The sequence below is a fragment of the Caretta caretta genome, chromosome 6 (genome assembly GCF_965140235.1).
Source record: "Caretta caretta isolate rCarCar2 chromosome 6, rCarCar1.hap1, whole genome shotgun sequence".
In the NCBI taxonomy this organism is placed as follows: Eukaryota; Metazoa; Chordata; order Testudines; family Cheloniidae; genus Caretta; species Caretta caretta.
Window position 1 is genome coordinate 83,204,188 of NC_134211.1, and position 22,801 is coordinate 83,226,988.

At 37.9% G+C, this 22,801-nt stretch overlaps 1 protein-coding gene across 5 annotated transcripts in view; it reads left to right on the forward strand.

Annotated features, from left to right (window-relative positions):
• NPAS3 (neuronal PAS domain protein 3) overlaps positions 1-22,801 on the forward strand; it is an 852,890-nt gene that overhangs the window by 76,166 nt on the left and 753,923 nt on the right. For 3 of the 5 annotated variants that reach the window (XM_048854033.2, XM_048854034.2, XM_048854036.2), the window contains exon 2: positions 21,278-21,367. The exons of the other annotated variants lie outside the window; for them this stretch is intronic. In XM_048854033.2, the coding sequence (XP_048709990.1) occupies positions 21,278-21,367 (90 nt within the window). The remainder of the gene's footprint in view (positions 1-21,277; positions 21,368-22,801) is intronic. 5 annotated transcript variants of the gene reach the window in all.

Here is a 22,801-nt window from a genome sequence, read left to right on the forward strand (position 1 = left end):
AATGTCTCTGCTTTCTGATAGGGAAGAAGAAGGGCACCCAGAACAGGAGCTTCTTTGCTGGTCTTGAGGTCCCCAGATAGAATGCTACCTGCCTAGGATAGGTACATCAGTGGATAGGTGGAGCTGTTCTTAGTGGCAGTTAGAGGGGGCACAGGCCAGTTCAGCTCAGCAGTACCTAAAAGCATGATCACAGCTATGGGAGAGGAGGGAATGAACTGTCCCTACAGTCCATGCAGGGAAACTGGTTCACCTGGCAAGTGCTCAGCTCTTGTCGGCTCAGGCTGGACCTTAAAAAGGACATTTTTGGTTGTCATTTCTAATTAAGCTGAAAATAATATTAGCTTTTATGTAGTGCTATTACATGCCATATACATATCAGAAATACATACTTTATAGGCCCCATACTGCACTGTCCTCTCTGCTCAGGTAAGAATCCATTTGACTCCAGTAGGAGTTGTGCCTGGGTAAAGGTATAGCATCAGGCCCCATATAAACACACCTCAGATCTGCACAATGTATTTTCTTTTGGGTTTGCTATGTACCTTAAGGTTAGAATTCAGCCCAATGCCATTCTGTTGTCACTTGTTCTTATTAAGGGGAGTTTTTTGCAAGCTCACGCCAAATGACTCTTGAATTCATGGGTTTTTATGAACTACTGAGATTTCAAACTACAAGTGCGTGCAAAGTACAGTTTAGTGATTGTTGTTAGCTATTTAGAACGTAGATCTCTTTGCCCTGGAGATAGCTTTTAAAAGAAAATAGCATTTACTAACATACTGTTGTTTTAAAAAAAGTTGCCAGGCAGAAACAAGACAAGAATTCTGTTTAACTATCGCCTGTTTAACTATTGAAAGAGAAGATACTTGTCGTTATAAATTGCTTCTTCTTCACAATCACTCTGATATCCCTCATGTCCCTGATACAAAACAATAAATATCTTCCATACTAATGTCCGTTGCTTATTTGCTTTCTTTGCGTCTTTTCTGTTCTTACATGAAGATTGACAATATGTTTATAACTGTTCAGCACCTTGAGAAGGAAAATAGACCTCTGTGCTTTTTTGACCTTTTAGGCTTTAGAACTAGTTTCCACCATGACAACCATGCATGGCTGTGAAAAAGGGATCATGGGAGGCTTGCAACAGAGGCCTGCAATGGTGACCATCATCTAATGACTTGCTGTGCCTGGTATAAATTGCTCAAACAGCGTCCTTCTAGGCTTTCCTCTCAAGGGAGCAAATGCTTTAAAGAGTGACCTTCCTGTGCCCCAGCACGTCAACCTGGAAAGTTTCTACTTGCTGTTGAATTCTTGACAAGTAATAGGCAATACTTCTAACCTTCTTGAGACATAAAATGTGAAAGATATGCTGCATTCTTGTTTTGAAAACCTGAATCGGGTTTTTTAATATTGCATAATAAAACAGGGTGCTTGTCTCACATTTTGTTCACTTTTATGCCTTTGCATTTAAAAAGACACCTTCTTTAAACATCTTTTCTAAAATCAGTCCTCAATCGAGATGAAATATTTCCAGAATCATTGTTTACAACTTTCTTTTCCTGATTTACACAGTAATGAAGTGTACATCCCTCAAAATTAGATGGGGTTAGACACACAAAGTCAACAGTTTTCAGTAAATGATGAGACCAAAAAATCAACCGTCATACAGACCTCTTTCTGAAACATTAAATTCATGTGCTTTTTTGTCTTCATTGAACCAGTTGTTCTCTTAGTTCCAGTCATCATTAAACAAGGGGACAGGCTTTACACCTTTGTATTTTTGTTCCAGGGGTTCATATATTGTTCCTGGTACCAATTTGAGAATTGTACTTCTTCCATTCAGTATAAATCCCAGAACTTTTCTAGGAATTTATTTTTTACGCACACAAATTTGGAAATTGTTGTTAAAATACAAAAGACAAATGCTCATGAGACACTGGAAAAATATCCCTATCAGTTGCCCTTCTTTTTAAAGTAGGGAAAATATAATGCACAATTCTAGCTAATACATGTAATCCTCCACAGAAATAGCAAAACAGCAGGGCACACAGGTCTCTTCAGAACTTGATTTACCTTCATATGAATCAGTTTTTGAAAGGTGTGAAGAGATTCAATGCTCATTTTTTCAACTGTCCTGTTCATGAATTAATATAAATTGTTTATTAATGGAAATAAAACTGAATCCAATAAAGCAATTAAAAAATTAATTAAAATACAGATTGTTGCTCTTGTTTAGAAAAATTAACACTTGAGTTTTGCCTGGTTTACATATCTTGTCAATGGAGTTTTCCTCACCTATTTATTACAAATAGTTCATTTGTTTTTGCAAATACTTCAGCCACCTAACAAACATCTGTGGATATGCTGCAAATGCATTTTTGCTTTTATGGCAGGGTAATGGTTGTTTTTTCTTCCCCCTTTGGTCACTGAAGAGGAAATGAGAGTGCTTAGATGTAAATAGAAAGTTGTGTCCTCTTCACAGAATATATCTGGGTACATTGTTTTGGCATCCTAGAGGAAAGGGTGACAGAATCACATTTTTATGGATTAGGAGGTGGTGTAATAAAGGTGTTCTTGTAGCAGGTTTTACATCTCCTCTAGGGATTAAGTTGACTGTGCAGAAGCTAACTGTGTTTTAGGCCAATCTGTGAAAATGTCTAGTGTAGAACTGAGAGTTTCTATTCACACCATTTACTCCAAATATTGTAGTTTGGATGAGATTGTTGCTGAAGTGGCTGCATGTTTTGGTAAAAGCATCTTACAAGTAGAAGATGCAATTTAATGCTGTGCGCTTGATTGAGCTTCATTTTTTGAGGTTGTTCTTTCTGTAGAGAAAGCGAACTGCAGTGTATGTCCCATGGAACACAGTCACCTGCCAGCCTGCTTTCCCTAATAGCATGTCTGTAGTCCCTATAAAGGTATTTAGAAAGAAAGGCTAGCATAAATTAGCACGCAAGTAGTTTTACCATATATAATTTTCATTGTGAGGATCTAAGAATTATTCTTTTTCAATTGAATAAATATTCTGAAAGAAGAAAAAAGGGTATACAAGAGGATGGTATGAGTCCTGAAACTTAGTTTATCTGTTTACAGATGTTGCTCATTTGAAATGTGTATATTATGCATCTGTCCCTTTATTGTAAAACTCCCAGAATACTGGTGTCTTAACTCTTTGCAAGTAGATATCTCTAAAGTTACTCTCATAGTGCACACCTTTCCAGAACAACTGTTCATTTGAGGTCAAATCACCCTCTTCTCTCCCCTCCACCCCCCCTTCTGTTGAAGGGGAGTGATGTACTCAGAATAGTTTGATATTCTTTTAGCCACATCTCCACTGCTGTGTTTCCTAAGGCAGGGGAGGTGGCTTCAGTATGGGATGTGGCCTCTGCCCCAAGGCCCATAAATCCTGGCCCTACTCTGGGGAGTGGAAGATTCTTTATTGCTCCCCATCCCTCTCAACACAGCAGTTCCAGCTTAAGATGCTGCGGACTCCCCAGCCATGTTTTCACCCTGTTGCTTACTGGGCAGAGGAAGGTGGCATGACTGTTATGTGCATTTCTAAAAACCATTGCTGTGGTGCAGTGATCTAACGTGTTTTATGTTCAAGGCGCGCCCCCAATGGGCACAAACCTCTTTAATTTCTCCTCCTTCGTCACCTTTATTTTGAATAATTAGACTCCTAGTGGATTTGGGTGGACTATCCCTGTCTAATAGGAAATGCCTTTATGAATAGGTGAATCTTGCAAAACTTGAGCTCAACCTAAATTCTGATGGAAGCAAAGTCTCACAGCTGTGGACCTTCCACTGAGACAACACTGACCCTGATTCCATATCCTAGTACATACGTTCTGTCAGTTGAACAGTCACAGGTGAGCATAGATGTGATAGTGATGCTCAGAGAGAAAGACCGCTACCAATAGACCTGAGACCCAGCTTGCTTAGGTCGTTGAGCTTCCAGTTAGATTTGAAACTTGGATTGGACCTGAAATTTGATAGGCAGTACTTTATAGAGCATGCCATGCTGCTATACTTTGTACTTTTTGCACCCTAAACTATTTGTGCATTGCAAGCTGTACCTTGTGGTTGGCTTTCACGATCAGCTCCAGATATATTATATTAGAAAAACCTAACCTAGAGGTAACAAAGAAATAAATCACTGTGACTAGTTCCTTGCCCATTTGGAAATAAAGCAATCCCCTTTCCAGCTGTAAATGAAAAAAAAAAAAAAAGCATTTTTGGCTACGAGTGCTATTTTGTAATCCAGTAATAGATGAGAGTCCAACATGATCCTGCGGTGATAGTCAAGAAGAAATTACCTGAATTGAGAGGGTTGGTCATAGACCCCATATTTCACAAAAATATAGAGATATCTATGTCTTGGAGATCATATTGTGTGCACTTAACAAGAAGGTGGTGTAGAACTGGATATGCTGAGCATATGGCTGGAAATATAGGCCATGGCATTATATCTCCTGTTAGCCTCAGGTGGAGGGACTGATTCTGAGAGAAACCAGTAGAACAAGCTTGACAGCACTTGACCTACCGGAGCCAGGTCCCTCAGAAAAGCTAACAGAACATTGTGATCCATGATGTCAAAGAAATCTTATAAATCTAATAGTATTAAAGTGAATATTAGACTTCTGTCCATAGCCAGAAAATGCTAATGCACCATCTCTGTGCAGCATCTAAATCTGAAGTTTATTCTGTAGGTTATGTGGGATTATTGTTCTTCAGGGGAGTTAAAAGTTGCTCTGAGCAGGATTTGCCTCCATGGCATTTTGCAGTTGAAACTGGTGGCATTTCCTGTTAGAGCATACCACATAAGTGGCTGATCTCTGGCTCCATGCACGCCCATCATTTCCCAAATGTGCGCTGTTCACCCATAGCGGTGTCAGGTGTTTAGGGTAGAATGCATGTTGCACAGCTTTCTTTCTCCCTCCCCTCCTATAGTGAGGGGGGCCTTCTGCCCAGTTGTAACATGCAGCGCAGTGGAGCATCTGGCCCTTTGTGATTGGAAACTTGCTGTGTAACTGATTCCTTATGCAGAATTAAGAATTCTTAAATAGACCCCAATGACATAAAAGCTTTTATGAGAAGGTTCATGAAGTTGACATTGATGCCTTAGAACAGTTTAAAAGAAATAATAATGTGACAGTGAAGTAATATAAATAATTTAAGAGGAAATCTCTGTGCAATCTCACAGTTTTCTTTTGTTCTGAAATATGTCAGTGTCTGACTATTTTGCCAATATTCTTGAGCCAGTGAAGAGATGTAGAGAAGTTATAAAAATATTGTCACCAAGTGGCACAGTTGGTTCAACACATTTCAAAGAACAGCAATTCTTCAAAGAACAAATTATGTGGAGTGGGGGGGAAGAACAGTGGTTTATCCTGGCAGAGATACCATTTTATTGTCATCCCACACACTTAAGGTACTGAAGATTTACCATCTGGGTTTGTAAGGCCCAATAATACTTTTTCAGATATTAGAATGTTTGCATACTGTGGTCTTTCACAACATGCTGAATACTGGAACAAAGTACAGATTTGTCACCGGTGACAGAATGCTTCGTTTTTAACAATTTTCTATATCTGAGGTAACATTTCTATATACTGTCTTCTGAGGAAATGGACACAATATAAAATAGTTGCATTTTTGCTATCTGGCTGCAGTCTAATTTCCATTGTATTCACTCTGCTATAGAAATACTTAATGTCAGGAAGGAGATATTTACTGGAATACACAAGTCCAGAATTCATCATGATTCAGTGTGAAATCCACTCGCCCTTTACTCCCCACCCCCTCTTGAATTGGAATGAAATGTGCCTTAAACTGAAGTGAAATACATCACATGCAGCAACAGTGGGCCCTCGCTTCGCCTCTGTTCCTGGTGTGAAATCGATACACTATCTTTCCTTCTGACCTGTTCTGTGACCTCCATTGCAGCTTTCATGCTGAACAGCAATTGCTTTGAACAGTCTGGGTCTGCCACAGCTCACAAATGATTTTCAGCTTCTGTCTAAAACTGGTGCTGATAACAAAGGCTTGATTTTAAACAGTGCAGTTGTAGTCGTCTTCTAATTATGAATTACATGAAGTGCCTGCTCTTCTCATATTAAACATTTTCAATAGCAGGTACAGTACATGTGTAGGCAGAATTATTCCATACTCAGAAGATATAGGAGTTCTGTTCCTAAATATATGTGGTAAACTTTATGCTGACTGGAAAGAAAGAGATGTAGCGTATACTTAAAAAGAATGTTCATGGTATTTTGAGGTGGAAATGTAATTTCCTTTAATATTTTCATCACCACTAGCTAATTTTTGTAGTGTTTTTTAACATTAAATTATGAGTTTTCAAAAGAAAAACATCACTGACATGTTTATTTCCTAACAAGGGGGACAGTCTCTTGAAATGTGACGTTAAAGCTGTTACAAAAGTCAGCCCCCGCCCCAAAGCTGAGTATAGTAAAAGAGAGATAATTACATTCCTTATGATTAACTAATGATGAATTTGGAAATATCAGCATTTTGAGGATTTTTTTGAGCCATTTACTAGAAAATTATTGAAAGGAGAGGCTTACTGAAGATATAATGGGCATTTATGTTTGCACCAAGACGTCTATTGTGCAATTAGCTAGATTACTCTAATAGTCTATACTGGCTTTGAAATCAAGGAGATGCCTGAATTGTTGGCTTTTGGTTATTCCAAAATTTCTTGGTAGAAAATAAGATAGTTACAGATTGTTGGTATTAAATTATTTTTCTTTTTTAAGATACTGTTTCTCCACCTTCCTTCTCCCCCAAATAAAAGCATTTAATATTGGTGTGGATGTTTTTTTGTAGTTTTCAAGTAAATGTTAATAACAAAGTGTACTTTACTAAAAATGTAATGATAAATGTTCTATCAGATTTTTGCTTTTTATTTATGAAATCGTGTACAATGAAATTATCTTTAAGATAGGGAGACAGAATATTGCTCCACCATAATACTTTATTATATAAATCATGTACTACTTTGATTTCTCCTCCATTTATTCATTCCAGCTGTTATCAGTTCAGGTCTGTTCTTCTAGTGCTAGAACTTAGGAAAAGAGAGACTTATAATAACGGAGACTGTATAATGTAAAGAAACTCCAGGGTGGTTGTGAATCACTGGTGGCAGGCTAAGTAATGTGTTACAAAAGTAATATCCCCTTCTTTGTGACTTGATAAACGTTTGAAAACGTTTTCCAGTGATTCTCATGCAATTAATATCTTACAATATTAATGCCTTTCACTGGGAAAGCTGCAGGTTAGTTATTTTTACAACATCCATTGTATTTATAAAATATACATAAACATATAATAAAACAAGGAGTTCAGAAAATATTTATTAATCCAGTATCATCATCCAGTAAAACCTTAAAAATCCAATTTTTGTGACAGTTCTCAAAATGTGAGTGCATCCTGACAGCAAAGGATCAGAAAAATGAGACTCCAGAATAAACAGGTGATGCTGCTGAGAAACTTTTTTCCTTCTTTCCTCCCTCTAAACAAGGTGACATGGTTCTTAGAAAATGTGAAAGAAGTTCTTCCACATTTTTCTCTGAGGCATTCAACACCAGCAACTGTTTTTACTGCATTACTGAGTTTACATTTACAAGTTTTTACTTATTGTTTCTGAAGGGGTGTATCTGAAGAATGTTCCTTCCATAATATTACATTTTTGTAAATGTCAATTTTATTTTCTTATAATGGACTTATTCAAGTCACTGCGTTATTTAAAAAATATGTGCAGTTATGTGGGGAAAATTTTCAGTTTCCAGCATTTATGTGTATACCTATGCAGACAAATGTTCGGACAGGTGTGAACACTTTTACACGGATTTCAAAAATTGTAACAATCACACACAGATGTTAAAAATTGCATCAGCAAAAGGCAAAAAGAAAAATATGTTTTGTGGGTGCAAATTACAACCCATGTATGTGCATGAAGTTGTGAAAAGTGTGCACATGAATGTGCATGCATGGAGGCTCAGGGTGAGCTGCTGATGAAACGTATGCCCCAACTAGACCAAGGAAAAAGTACCTCATATTTCCAAAGGGCTGCTGCTGCTGTTCCTACTTCATAAATGTAGTGTTAGTTTAATGTAATCTCTTCTGTGAGAATGTATTTTTGAGGAATTGCCACACAGCAACTTGAGAACCGTTCTTGTCACTCAAAAGAAGTGGACAATCAATACTGATGCCCTCCCATCTGCAGGAACAATCCACTTTAATGGTAAAAGATTTATGATAAGACTTTATCTTGCTTAAAATCTTTTCAAAGCAGTCTGATCACATGCTAAACCACAAATAAAATGGAAATTATTTTAATCTTTCCATTAGTAAAATACTTCCCCAAACAACATATTCCAAACATTTTATTAAAATTAAATTCCCCTAAGCCATATTATCTTTTTGTTGTTGTTGTTGTAAGCATGAGTGAGTAATACAGGGTATGTTCCCTCCAATGAATTGTTGTGCAACAAGAATTGATGGTAATTCTAACTTTCCCAAAATCTGATATCAGGCAATTTGTCTTCTAAATAATACTCCCGAGTACTAAATCTGAAATGTTTTGGCTTCAACCCAAGTCAAACTTCAGGAAGCTGAAGCTCAGGAGCATTTCCCTAATTCTGTAAATTTAATTGTTAAAATGAGTAGAATGCATGTGTCAAGAGTACTTGCAATTTTACCTGTTTACTTCTATTCCTGAAACAGAAATATCAAAATGACAGACCAGAGTTTATATAAAGGTTTGAGACACTCAGTAATTTAAATAAATAAATCCCTAAAAATGTACATGTGGTAGTCTTTAAATACTAGAAAGCTATTTTAAGTTTCATAAACCTGCAGGATTGGACAAACCTGCCCCACTCCTCTTCTGGCGGTAGAGAGCCTCAACACTGGTGCAGATCAATTCATGAGGGAGGACTGGGGTATCCTGCAAAAGGTATCCCTTTGCCCTTTGCTTCCTGCAGAGCTGTGCTGTTTACAATGTTCCCTGCATTATAGTACACTGTGGGATTTTGAAGGTAGGAAGAGATGGAAGATATGTAGCTACACAGATCCGCCAAATATATCACCTTCAAGGGGCACAACAACTGCAGGGAATCATTGACCTTGAGCCTGCATTAGTGTCTGCAATGTGGCTTCATTCTGGGGCTGAGGATTCTAACACCTGCTATCTTGTCCAGGGCACTGCTTGTTTATTCAGCCTGTGTGCTGGAAATTGGAGTTGGTCCTAAGGCTCTGATCCTACTCCCACTGAAATCAGTGACAAAACTCCCATTGACTCCCATGGGAAGGATAGGGTGACCAGGAACAATCAGTTAAGCTCGCTAGTTACAGATAATACTTCCTTTTTAAAATAAATCAGTTATAAATCCAAAATATTTTGGATTTAAAACTAAGCTTTTTCTTATGTGTCCAGCACATTTCAGGTAGCTTTTAATTTTAAAAAATGATGTTATAATGTATTTTAATTGAATTTTAAATTAAATTGCAAATAAAACTTGACACACGTCACAAGTAAAATATTAATTATTATCTAATAAATAAGAAATTCATCATTCACCGTTTCCTAACATAAAAAATGTAAATATTAAGAATCTGAATAAATTTATATTAAGTTATATTATTGCTTAAATAAATGTGTATAGATATAATGTATCCTCCTGTGAAGCAAAAAAGCACCAAATTTAGTGTAAAAGCTGTATTTAGTTGCTAATCAACATGTTTTAATGATCACCAACCAGTGAGAATAAATATTTCTTTAGGAAAAGAGCTAAAAAGTACAAATGCAAAACATAATTAAAATCAGTGATTTTAAATTGCTTTGATTTAAATCATTTCACTCTGTTAAAAGCACTTTACTTGTTAATAAGAATAAAATGAAATAAAAAGTATCCTTTTTATCTATTTCAGCACAAGGTTAATTGATTTGAAATTAAAAATAAAATGATAGAACACCTACGTGAAAATTGTATGTTAGGAAGAAACCAGCCTGGCTTCTGCCCAGGAAAATTGCACCTTTCTAATCTACTATAGTTCACTTAGCATGTCAACAAAATGGCTGATAAAACTTTTTTGACTATCAAAATCTTTTGACAGTGTACCTCACAAGAGGTCGTACCAGTACACATATTATTTAATACACTTTATAAATGGTCCAGAAAAGGGGGTAAAGCAGTACAGAGGTGAGTTTTGCACATGGCCAAAAATTATTTAGGTTAGTCAAGTTTAGAGAAGATTGTGAGGAATTTCAGAGGCACTTCAAAAAGCAAACAGGCAGCATGATTGCAGAGGAATTTCATTGTTGACAAATTCAAGTTGGTACATGTTGGATTAAGAAAGAATGAATAACTCATACACATTACTGGGTTACAAATGATCTATAACCTAAGGGGAAAGACCTGAGTGTCATTGGAGACAGCTCAGGGTAAGTTTATACTTTGAGCTGGCTTGGGGGTATGATTCCCAGCTTGAGGAGACATAATTACCCTAAAATTATCATACTAGAATGTGCAAGTAGCGGGGCAGGCTAACCGCCCTGAGGTCATGTGTAGGGTGTTGGATGGGTACGCACTTGGAGTGTCTAGCCTCTCCAGCAGCTTGCAGTGCTATGGCTACGTTCTGTTCATAGTGCACTCTATCGCAAGTATGTCTCCTCGAACTCGAAGTCACACCCCCAGCTGAAAGTGTAAACAAACCCTGAAAGAAAACCTCTCCTTGATGTGCAGACCTGGATGTAAAAGCAAACAAAACGTTAGGCTGTATAATGAATGGGATGGAAAATAATCCTGAACATATTATAACATCAGAAAAACACATGGTAAAAATGTGCCATTGATTTATATACCATTGTATATTTAATGTTATGTCTTCACCTGAAATAATGGTGATCAGTTCTGATCACTGTAGAAAAGATTCAGGAGAAATAGAGCTGATTTAGAGACAGGTGATAAAATGAGTAGAGGCATGAAGAGGCTGAAAAGATTAGCACTATTTTGAGAGGAGATCAATAAGGAGGACATACAGAGGTGTACAAAAGAATGAATAGTAAAGAGAATGTAAATTGAATTGAAGAACAAGTGGACATTCTATAAAATTGAAAGGCAACAAATATAAAATCTCTAAAAGGAAATATTTTTATACAATGTATGATTGACCTGTGAAACTCATTGTCAAAAGATGTCATTAAGGCCTAAAACTTAGGAGGATTCAAAAACGATTATAAATGTATTTGGCTACGTAGAACATTATAAGTTACCCCAATGGATACAGTGTGATCCAGTGGTTAGAACATTGAGCTTGGAGTCAGGAGACCTCATTTCTATTCTTAGGTTTGACACTGACCTGCTGTGAAACCTTGGCAAGTTACTTCACCTCCGCCTCAGTTTTTTCATCTACAAAATAGTATTTACTGTATGCTTCTTTAGAGCACTTACAGTTAAACCTATTGAGGATACTATATTAAAACTGCTAAGTGTTAGGATAAAAAAACCCTTTTTAAAAAAAACCTTTATCTCTAGGTAAGTTTTTCTGTAGCTGTTCATGCTTCACAAATGTATGAAATATTCAGTGAAAAACATGAAGTGAAAAACCCTGATGTATAAGTGCAGTCTGCTCTGAGGCCCTGTGCCCTTGCACTGACTTGAAGTCTTTCAGCTGTGAGAGACTCCAAGGAACTGTGCTGTCCGGAGTTCCCCAGCATGAGGCTGCCCCTTTTAAAGTGGGTTTTGTACAAGAAGGGGATGGTATTATGAATACCCCCAAATAATACCACCTAATCTGAACTGTATTAGCCTTCTTTGCAGATTCCCTGTGAATGTTGGGGTGCAGAAAGGGTGTGTACATATAGTACATTCTCTGTGGGTCAGGCTACGTTCTCTCAAGTGTGGTTCATGAGAGGATGATTCTTCCTATAGATAAACCAAGTGCCCAGCCCTGCAGTCCAGTGGGGCAAAACTCTGGTGAGGATTTTCCCTGTTATACACTATAGAAACAGGCCCTAAAACAGCAACTAGAAAACTTTTTCTTAAATAGACACTTAAATGTTACAGTAGAAAACTTCAGTTTGGAACAGAAACAAATAATAAGCAGTGTATCCATGCTAAAGGACAGATCCTCGCACATGCCTGTGCTGTGCTTGACAGAATAAAGGTGGGGTGGGGAAGTAGAGGTGGCTGTTTGTCACCTTTACACTCCATTCTCATTATCGTGGGTTCCACTTGGGGTCAATTCAGCCCCTGTCACAGTGTGAGACTGCTCTAAGCTACATCTGACTGCCGGTAGTCTCAAAGGACCATTCTGGCAGTGGGGATTGCCAAAGTGCAGCAGTGTTCCAGCCATGCCCCCTCTTTCCTTGCCACATTCCCAATGTGCCCTGCATACTGCAAGCTTTGAGGGAGAAGCTGGTATAGGGACCAGTGTTACCAGATTTTCCCTACCTAGAAATACCTCGTGCACTGCAAGGATACCCCTTATACTAAGCTTGCTGCCAGGAGCTTTCTAGCTGCTTTGTGCTCATGGAATGGTTCAGAGCATCAGGAGAGGGGGGCTGAAGATCTGACCCTATGACTTCCAGATGATATAATAGAATTCTCTTGCATGAGGATACCTCTCTGGGGAAGGGTATCCCAGTTATTAGGAAAATACAGGTAATAGTAATGGGGGTTTGATTGTCAGAAATATAGACAGGTGGATTTGTGATGACTGGGAGAACCCCATTGTGAATTGCTTGCTGGGTGGGAAGGTTGCACACCTCTTAAGACGTCTAGATAGATCCACATGCAGTGCTGAGGAGGAGCTGGTGTTTGTGGTACATGGAGATACCAGTGACATAGGGAAAGGTAAGAGAGGTGTCCTGAAAGCCAAATCTAGGCTGCTAAGTAAGAGATTAGGGGAGGATTTATTAAAAGGAATACTATATATCCTAGTAAAGAGGACAGGATAGACGTTGAGAAAATACAGGCAGGAACTGAAGAGAAAAAGTCAAATGAAAAATAGTCCCATTTAGTTGCATGATATGAAGGCCGAGAACTAAATATTGACAAATTTTATAAGTGCAGGTATACAAATGCTAGAAGTTTAGCACTGAGATGGGTGAACTTGCCTGCCTGGTATTAAATGAGGATATTGATATAATAAGCATCACATATATTTGGTGGAATGATGATAATCAATATGAAATGGTGTAGAGAGGCTAGCTGGGGCTCGTCTCTCTCAGGGGCAGCAGGGAACCACACCGCGTCACTACCTTGGGGAATTGCTTTTGTGGGGAATTAGTCTGGCTGCGGGAGTCTTCCTCTACAGCCTTTGTGAAGGTACACACAAACACAGTGAGCCCAGGCCCTGGGTCAGGGCGGGGCATTGGTGAGTTAGGTGCTCAGGCCCTCAGGCAGGGGCTGAGCAATAACAGTATATGACAACCAGCCCAGGCCCTCGGCCAGGGCGGGGCAATGGTGAGTCAGGAGCTCAGGCCCTCAGGCAGGGGCTGAGCAGTAACAGGATATAATGGTGAGCCCAGGCCTTGAGTCAGGCACTCAGGCCCTCAGACAGAGACTGAGCAACAACAGTGTATAGTAACAGCAGGTCCAGGCCCTAGGTTCCAATGGGCCTGGGAAAGGGGGAGACTGCCACCCACAAGTTGGGTGGCAGGGGGGACGCAGGCCCTCCCACTCCACTGAGTCCCAGCCCGGGGCCCTCGTCAGTGGGGATCCTGGCCGCAACACACTGACATGGGTTCTGGCAGTGCTGCAGCCAGACTAGGGTTGGCTGCCCCCAGGCTACTTCCAGACTCCCGCTCTTGAGGTACCTGGGTCAGGGTGGTATTCTCAGGGGGGTCCAGCACCATGGATTCCTCAGGATAGCTGGCCAGGGGTAGACTTGGCAACTCCTTCTGGTAGCTGGCGCAGGGCAGGCTTGGCAACGCCTCTGGGTAACTGGCGCAGGGCAGGTTGGGCCAGTCTTTGGGTTTTCCTCAGGCTGCTGGGCTTTCCCAAACGTGAGCTAGGCCGGAGGTGTCTGCTTCCCCAGTGAGCCCTGAGGTCAGGCCTTTATACTTCTGGGGCAATGCCTGACCCTCTGGGGGGGCGGCCTCAGAGTTCCCTGCCACCACCCACTCTGGTGTCCAGAGGGGCTCGTCTCCGGGGCGGCAGGGAACTACACCCATGGTAATAGCAGGGTACAAAATACATAGGAATGACAGAGTAGGTTGTGCTGGTGGAGGAGTGGTATGATCTGTGAAAGAAAGCATAGAGTCAAATACAATAAAAATCTTAAATGAATCAAACTGTACAATAGAATCTCTATGGATAGATATCCCATGATTGAATAATAAGAGTATAGCAGTAGGAATGTACTACTGACCACCTAACCAGGATCGTGATGGTGGCTGTGGAATTCCTAGGGAGATTAGAGAGGCTATAAAAACAGAAAACTCAATAATAATGGGGGATTTCAACTATCCCCATATTGGGTACTTGTCACTTCAGGACGGGATGCAGAGATAAAATTTCTAGACACCATGAATTACTGCTTCTTGGAGCAACTAGTCCTGGAACTCACAAGGGGAGAAGCTATTCTTGCTTTAACCCTAAGTGCCACACAGGATCTGGTCCAAGAGGTGAACATAGCTGAACCACTGAGTAATAGCAACCATAATGTAAGCAAATTTAACATCTTTGTAGGGGGGAAAATATCAAAGAAACCCATCACTATAGCATTTCATTTCAGAAACGGAAACCATACAAAAACGAGGAAGCTATTTAAACGGAAATTAAAAGGAACAGTTACAAGAGTGAAATGCCAGCAAGTTGCATGGAAAATATTTAAAAACACCATAATAGAGGTTCAAACTAAATGTATACCTCAAATAAAAAAATCAGTGAGAGGACCAAAAAAAAAAAAAAATTCCACCATGGCTAAACAACATAAAAAAGGTGAGTAGAGGCAAAAAGGAATTGTGAGGAGAACTTGATCCTTCAGGTCTCGTATGCACGAAAATGGGGGAAAAGGGAAAATAACATAGTATGTAGATTGATAGAAACTGCAGGAGATGAACTCAAAACTGGGGAGATAAAGTAATGGAAGAATCAAGGAAAGTCATGGATAACTTTTAGTTTGGAGAATTTAAATGTATTTATTTCTATATTTTACTGTATTTCCCTTGCAGATGTCCTGTATCTCTTTTTATGTTTTGGGGAATGATAATATTCCCAGCTACTCAGGATTCTGTAGTTAAATACACAGAGGAAAAAGCAAAGTGACTTAAAATTAATCAGAATTCACATGAAACCCTTGAGTAGCTGTGGACCTAGTACGCCTCCTCTTTAAACTTTGTATGCAAATTGTCCTTTGGAAACAATGTTAACACTTTGGTATTTACACCTGGATCCTGCTACAAGAGCAGAAGAAGCTAGTGGCAGCATGAATACTAACACTTTCATTCTTAATAAAATAATTTCACAATTTTGAGTGACGAAGGGAAAGACTGTTTCTGAAGGGCATGTTCAGGCAGTATTGGTCTGAATGTGGAGTGAATTTCGGAGTGTAGGAATTACTCTACTGAGAAAACATTGTGCTCCCCGCCCCATGATGTACTAATACAGTAAGCTCAAGGATCCTTACTGAAGCTCCATAGTGTGCATAAGACATTAAAAAGAAGTAATCTCTGTGATACACAGGATCAAAACCAGCACCATGAATTGTACTAGAAATGAATTGGAAACCCGTACACCCTCAGGAGCATAGGTATAATATAAATATTTGAGTAGAAAAGCAATGTTAGGCAAAAGATCAGCATTTTGTGCTAGTTGAAGCTTCTCTATGGTCTTCAAGTGTTGTCCCAAGTAGAGTGCATTGTAGTCAGTTTATCTGGAGGTAAGGGCCATGTCTGAAAGAAAAGTTCATATCCTTTTGCCAAGTTTACGTAGAGGGAGTACTCTTGTCCGCCATGGCTATTTGAAGATCCAGAAATGGTCAAGGAACCAGCAAACTCCCCAAATTGCTAACTTGAGTAATAACATGCTGGCAAATCCCTCATTAGAGCCGGGCAGATAGAACCACTGCCATTTCTTCTTGTTGTTTCCCCAGCCACTCAATATTTCCTCTGTCATATCCATATTGCTCTTCAGTCAGCTAGCACTCACCCAGGCAACACTTTTGTGTAGACAGTGGAAACGCTAATTGATCACACTATCTGGGTCCAGTGGACTGGAGATGTAGCACTTAGTGTCACTTGGTCAGTATCCCTCCTTCTGGTCGCTTTACATATTGAACAGGAAGCGTGATCAAATAAAGCCCTGTGGCAGTCTCACCAGAGTGAGTTCCCCAAGCAGATGAGTAACCATCCAAAACTACTCTCCGGTCCTTCCAGAGAAAGATGAAAGGAGTTATTCAAGCTCTGCTCAGTCTGTCCCTGACAGGGTGCACAGGCATGTCAACAATGCCTTACAGTCAATGGAAAAAAGGCATGATAGATCTAAAAGTATGACCATGTTTTCTCATTTAAAACAAAGTACAATGGACAAATTATTGTTCATATTCCATTAGGTGTTCTGTACGTGGTGATGAGCATGGTATAAATGTCTGAAATACTCAAAGATAGGTTTTAATATTGTTACAAATGTGCAGAATTAAGAAACGAGGAGTAAAAGAAATCTCATTTCTGATCTTTTTTTTAATATACATCGTATCACATCTTTTCAAAATGTTTTCAGGCAAGACTGTGACATATGTATTCGGGTACCATCTTGGAACATATATTTCTGATAGAGAAGGAGAATGTGGAACTTAAAACAAGCTCATCTTCATGGAGTTTTAGATTCCATTGCAAAACAGTGGTAAAAAATAATCTAAATTTGCTGTTATTCACATTTTAACAAGTGTACAAGCCTCTGACCAAGCTGAATCATTAGGAACAATATTAAAAACTTAGGGCCAACTTTAGAAAACAATGGAAATTAGGTACAAATATATCTTTTAAAATCGGAACCTTAGGCTCACATTTCTTTAACCCTTTGGGCAGATCCTTAGCTGATCTTCTGGGGGCTCAGGACAAAGCCAGACTGACAAAAAAAATAGAGATTTAATTGTATTTGTGCCATATTTTTAAAATATTTGTCCATATGGTTACAGCACATTTAATCATGTACACCAACTATTCCCTTCAACTTCCTACTGTCAAATTGCAAAATCTTCAACTAAATCTCGGTAAATTCCCTATTGAAGAAGCTAGCTATAGCTGAATGCTCCAGGGGAAACCAAGGGACTAAACCTTGCCCTAGGAAAATCAAATAACCACAAAAAATCTAGAAGAGCAAGGACACCATCCTCCATAAGGAATTGTAACATTTTAAACTAGAATACTAAAGTATTAAACCTCAACATTGATTAAAAAAAACTAGTAATACATACAGTAAGTGTTTTTTTTTTTAAATCACTTTGGAATAACTGTAACATAATCTGTTAATTTAAAATTCCATCTGTTCTACAGGAGGTTGGTATCTTTTTCTACAGGAACTCAGTTACTTAATGGAGTTGTCCCTGCAGGACTGGTGGAATTCTAAGGGTCCAGGACCATACTGTGAAAGAGCTACAGTTCTGGGCCTACAATTCAGATTACTAATGAGACCTGCCAGCCAGGGTGCTAAGTTTGACCCCCCACAGAACAATAACTTTTTTAAGGTTTTAACAGTACCCATGCAAATAGGATATGCTAAAGGCGGAAGGTCTGTGTAGGGTTTCAGCCTTAATTCTACGCTTCCTTGCTTTTGTGAGGTTGTCAGCTATTTGCATTACTACAGCAAATATTTTTTTTTAGTTTAATATCTTACTTATCACAGAAAACCAGGGTCCAGTTAGTTAAGGTTTCAGTTGGACGTGGCATCTGACTTCCTACACTTGTCATGCATCAAACTGTTATGGCTGGCAATTGTTTAAAAAAATTCATTTTGTTATGAACTAGGCTGTTTTCAACTGGGCTGTTCAGAGATGGATTGCTTTCTGGAGTTTTTGACAGGTGTAATTGTTAAGGCGTCATCTGTTCTTGTTTGCACAAAATACATTTTAGCCAACTGTAGGACTTGCCCGCTAATCTTTCTCACATCATTCCATTCTTTGCTTGCCACTAGACAAATCCCCTGTTATTTGACCAGATGGTGGAAAATCCATTCTCATGATAAGTTGCTTCTAGTTTGCATTTAGATTACCTGCAAAAATGGAACAATTTACTACTCTGCCTCTAACCATCTCTTTCCTCCTTTTTTCCCTTAGTTTGACTTCTTGTAACTAATTATTTAAATTCTGCCCTGTGAGTTAAAATTAGTCATAGCTTACATGTTTCACATATATGTAAATGTACTTAAGTTCTATCTCCAGTTGTATGATGGGTCCATCTAGAGTTTAAGTGACATATAGAGTTGGGAGGATGGGCTGTCTGATGTGCAAACACAGTAGTTTATAATCATTTCCCAATTGAAAGGGTACTTTTGAACTTTTTAGTGTAAGTATGCAACCTTTTAAAAACAAAATAAGATGAAGGAATGCATGTAGCTTTTTTGATACCACACATAGCAAGAAAAGGTTACAAATATTAAGTGAAATGTGACTTTTGGTTTGATTCTTAGGCATACTGTTGGCTCTGTTTCTAGTATCTTTGGAAAACAACCTTCTATTGTAGCTATATTCTTGATAACATTTCATGTTGATTTTTTTTGCTGTCATGAATAAAGTGGCAAATGTACTCTGTCAAAAAGCTTATATAGAAATAAGTGTTTTGTTTTTAAAATCATTCAAAACTCAGCTAATGTTTGGTTGAGCTAAGCACTGCAAATTGATTAGACTCAAATACTCCTCAGTGCTTTAATTTTTAATTCAGGAAAAAATACAAAAAATCAATTTTCAAAGCCTAAAACAGAACAGGAGTATGCAGTACCCAGAGTAAATACCTAAAATACAGTTTGATCTTGGGCAAAATCAATTTTTTTATGTGGAACCTGTGAGATCTACTATCCCTGCTGACATATTGTGTTAAAGAACGAGTTTTCAAAATTAATTTTGGGAAAATTGTCTAAAAGTCATTTTTAGAGTTAAAATATAGGGCTGACTGTCTCAGAATACCTGCCTGGACCCTATTAAGCAATCTTTACTTACTGCTTACTTTGACTGGGAGATTTGACTGGGTAAGGAGTGATGAATAAGTCCCTGTATGAGGCAGTCCTTATTTCTGACACATTTCTGACCCACATTATCTTAATGATTAGTTTATAATTATTTAAATATAAATATGTGAAATGCCAGTTAAAGTAGTTAGCATAGGGCACATAGATACCGTGGTGATGGGCTTATTATAAATACCTACAATATATATAAAAAGAAAAGGAGTACTTGTGGCACCTTAGAGACTAACCAATTTATTTGAGCATGAGCTTTCATGAGCTACAGCTCACTTCATCGGATGCATGCCGTGGAAACTGCAGCAGACTTTTCCACGGCATGCATCCGATGAAGTGAGCTGTAGCTCACGAAAGCTCATGCTCAAATAAATTGGTTAGTCTCTAAGGTGCCACAAGTACTCCTTTTTGCGAATACAGACTAACACGGCTGTTACTCTGAAACCTGACAATATATATAGTTTTATTCACTATCACATTTCATTTATGTAGTGCAACCAACATCTTAAAATCTTAATAGTAATAGACAAACATCATACAAGGAGATATGGGGAATTTTTCAAAGCATTGCTCTGGGTGTGAGATACATGACTCCTGTGTGACTAAAAACCTGCTCTGGACTGGAAAATGCAGTCCATAGCATTTCAGAAATATTTTCTTGTTCAGTTTAAACATAGTGGGCCAATTTCTGTGCTAATTTAGGTGCCATGCAATCTCATTGAAGTCAGTAGGATTGGGAGATGTATGTTGATTCATTATTTGGCCCAATGTTTTCACAGCAGGATTTTTCCTTTTTTTCAGTGTTTATTTTTAAATAACAGAAAAAGGAGAGAAATAACTCTGCTCTTAAAAATATTGGGCAAGGATGTGGAAACTCTGAAGTTTAGAACTATGGATACAGTGTATTTGTAACTGAGTTTCTTCTATCGCCTTGCCTGGGTTTCTGCAGTGCTACAATAACCAGCTTTTTTGGGAGACCTATAATCAAGGTGCTATTAAAACAAATATTCTGCGTAGAGAATTTTCAGTTGCAAGATCGGCTCAGAGATATTAAGATAACAATGGTCAGAAATTACATATAGATATTGTCTATGAAAGGTTTTAGAATGATATTTTTCACAGGATACTACTCTGTTGATTAAACATTTTTTTTTAGTTGTATTCTTTACAAAGATAAAACAAATTGTCTCATTTTGAGGTAGCTACTACTAAATTTCATTTTTTTTTTAAAAAGGGGAAATAGTTTTTAATTTTGTGGGAGACACAAAAACACCTACAAGTTAATTATATGTCAGAAAAGTTAAGAAAAAAGTAATCAGTTGGATATTATTTTGAATGCAGTTCATTTATTTTTTAAAATGATGTTGAACTTTTATAGATAAACTATAACTTGTTGGTTATAAGTAAAGGGGGTTGCAATGGAATGAATGGCAAATCTTTCAGAGATTTTAAGGGCCTGATTTCACAAGGTGCTGAGCAGTTTGTGATTGGTGCCAAGTGCTTTCACCATCCTTTGATGTCAATGTAAGTTGAAGACATAGAGCCCTATTTAAAAGGTGATCAGCACCTTTAAGATCAGACCCTAAAATGCTGCTGTATCCCTGATCCTTTGTTACTGAAGTCAATGGGAGATTTGCTGTTGACTTCAGTGGGAGCAGGCTCAGGGTTTTAATTAGCTGGGTTTTTTAGTCCTTATTCAGGCAGAACTCCCATTTCTATCAGTGGGAATTCTGCCTGAGTAAAGATTGCCACAACCAGCAAAGTATGTCAATGAGATAAGCAGTATTTTATTTACCCAAAATGTGTAAAGAATGTATTCAGTTTTGTATCTATGAAATTCTTTACCTCTTCCACATTCGTTGCTTTGAGAAGGGAAACATTGCTCTCGTGGAGAATTGACATTTTGTTTATTCTCATTGCAAATTTCAAAAGAAGTGGAAACTGCTGGGTGTGTGTGCACAATGCAATTATGTAAAGAGATCAGACAGATGTTAAAATTCAACATACTTATTGTCCTGCATTACAGTTGACTGTAGAGAATCTCTAGTCATGTATATCTGTTTTTGATACCTCTACAGAATAACTGTCCAGCATCCTCTGCCCAACCAATCAGAATGTAGGAAAATCTACAGATATGACGGAATCTACTGTGAATCTACCTACCAAAAGTATGTTGAAATCTGTGTGAGTCTTACCTCTGGCTCGTGCATTAGTGCTCGTGCTCTCCCGCTATCAGAAATTAAACCTGTATTGAAACCTTATACTTCTATTTAAATGAAAAACCACTAAAACAGGGACAGAACATTGTTGTTTAATTCTTTGGAATTGTGCTCTAAAAGTTAAAAAGGAGATTAAAAAAATCTTGTGACTTTATTAAATCTCTTCTGTATATTGCAATAAACAAGCACTTATACAGTACAAAATCTAGGCAAAGTATATTGCACAGGTGTTTCACATCTTAGGGATTTGAAAGGTGTGTTATGTATAAATTAGCTGTCACTTTTTTCAGTCATGTAATGGAATGATGAGTTATAATTTGCATAATCCTTTAAGAAGTCAAATTATACTGTCATGTAGCAGATTTAACATGCTAGCTAGGATTTCATAGCTTTGCAGCTAATTAGTATGTACCTTACGGGACTGTTAAATTGGAGTTGTCCTCTTGCTTTGTCGGTTGCCTTTGTCCATTGCCTAATGGTACCTGCATTTGTGGCTAACTACCAAATGTTACTAGTCCTTCTGATGAAAGTACTGTAGATGTCTATTAATATGGGCAAGCAAATGTAACATGATTTGGACAGTCCGCAGAGTTTCTTTTTGAATATTTTAAGAATTATAATCTTTCATGATTAGATTCAATAATCCATTTCCAGTAAGAAATGAGAGAGATGACATTTTATAACTATATTACAGATGATTGTGTTAATATTTTGCAAATGCATTACCACTTTTCTGATTATTTTTATTGAATTTCCAAACTGTTTACTTTCCCTTAATGTTTAATTTTTATATTCTAACTATATTCCTGTTTTGTGGCATATTATATCAGTTATCTACAAGGAGATAAAGAAAATACTACAGTTTGCTCAATAGAAATTAATTTCTAGAAAAAATAGTGTTTACATTGTAGCTAGAGGTTTCTTTAGCAAGAAAGCAATATTTGTTGTGTTTCTTCAGTTCATATTACCCTCCAATTATTCTATAGCTTGTTGTCAATTTGATTAATTAATTTAGTAACTGGAGAAACCACCACAGTAGTAAAAGTTGTAGCTATAGAGTGGATGAAGAATAGAATTAAAGTTTGTAAGAGAAGAATACAAAGAAGAATTAAAGTTTGCGATATTAGAACATAAAGAGAAATCAAGACCGAACCAAAGATTTCCCAAGTGTTAATTTGCTTGTTGAGCCACGATGGTAGCCTGATTTACTGCTGAGTCATCTGGTCATCCTCCATTTTTCTGTTTTTAGAGTTAAATTATTTTCTTTTTATTCATGGTTTACATTGATTTATTGATCATTCTGTAGATGATTTTTTAATCTGTGATAATTTTATAAGCCATCCATCCAGATATGACACTGTATACGAGGGTAATCAATTATTT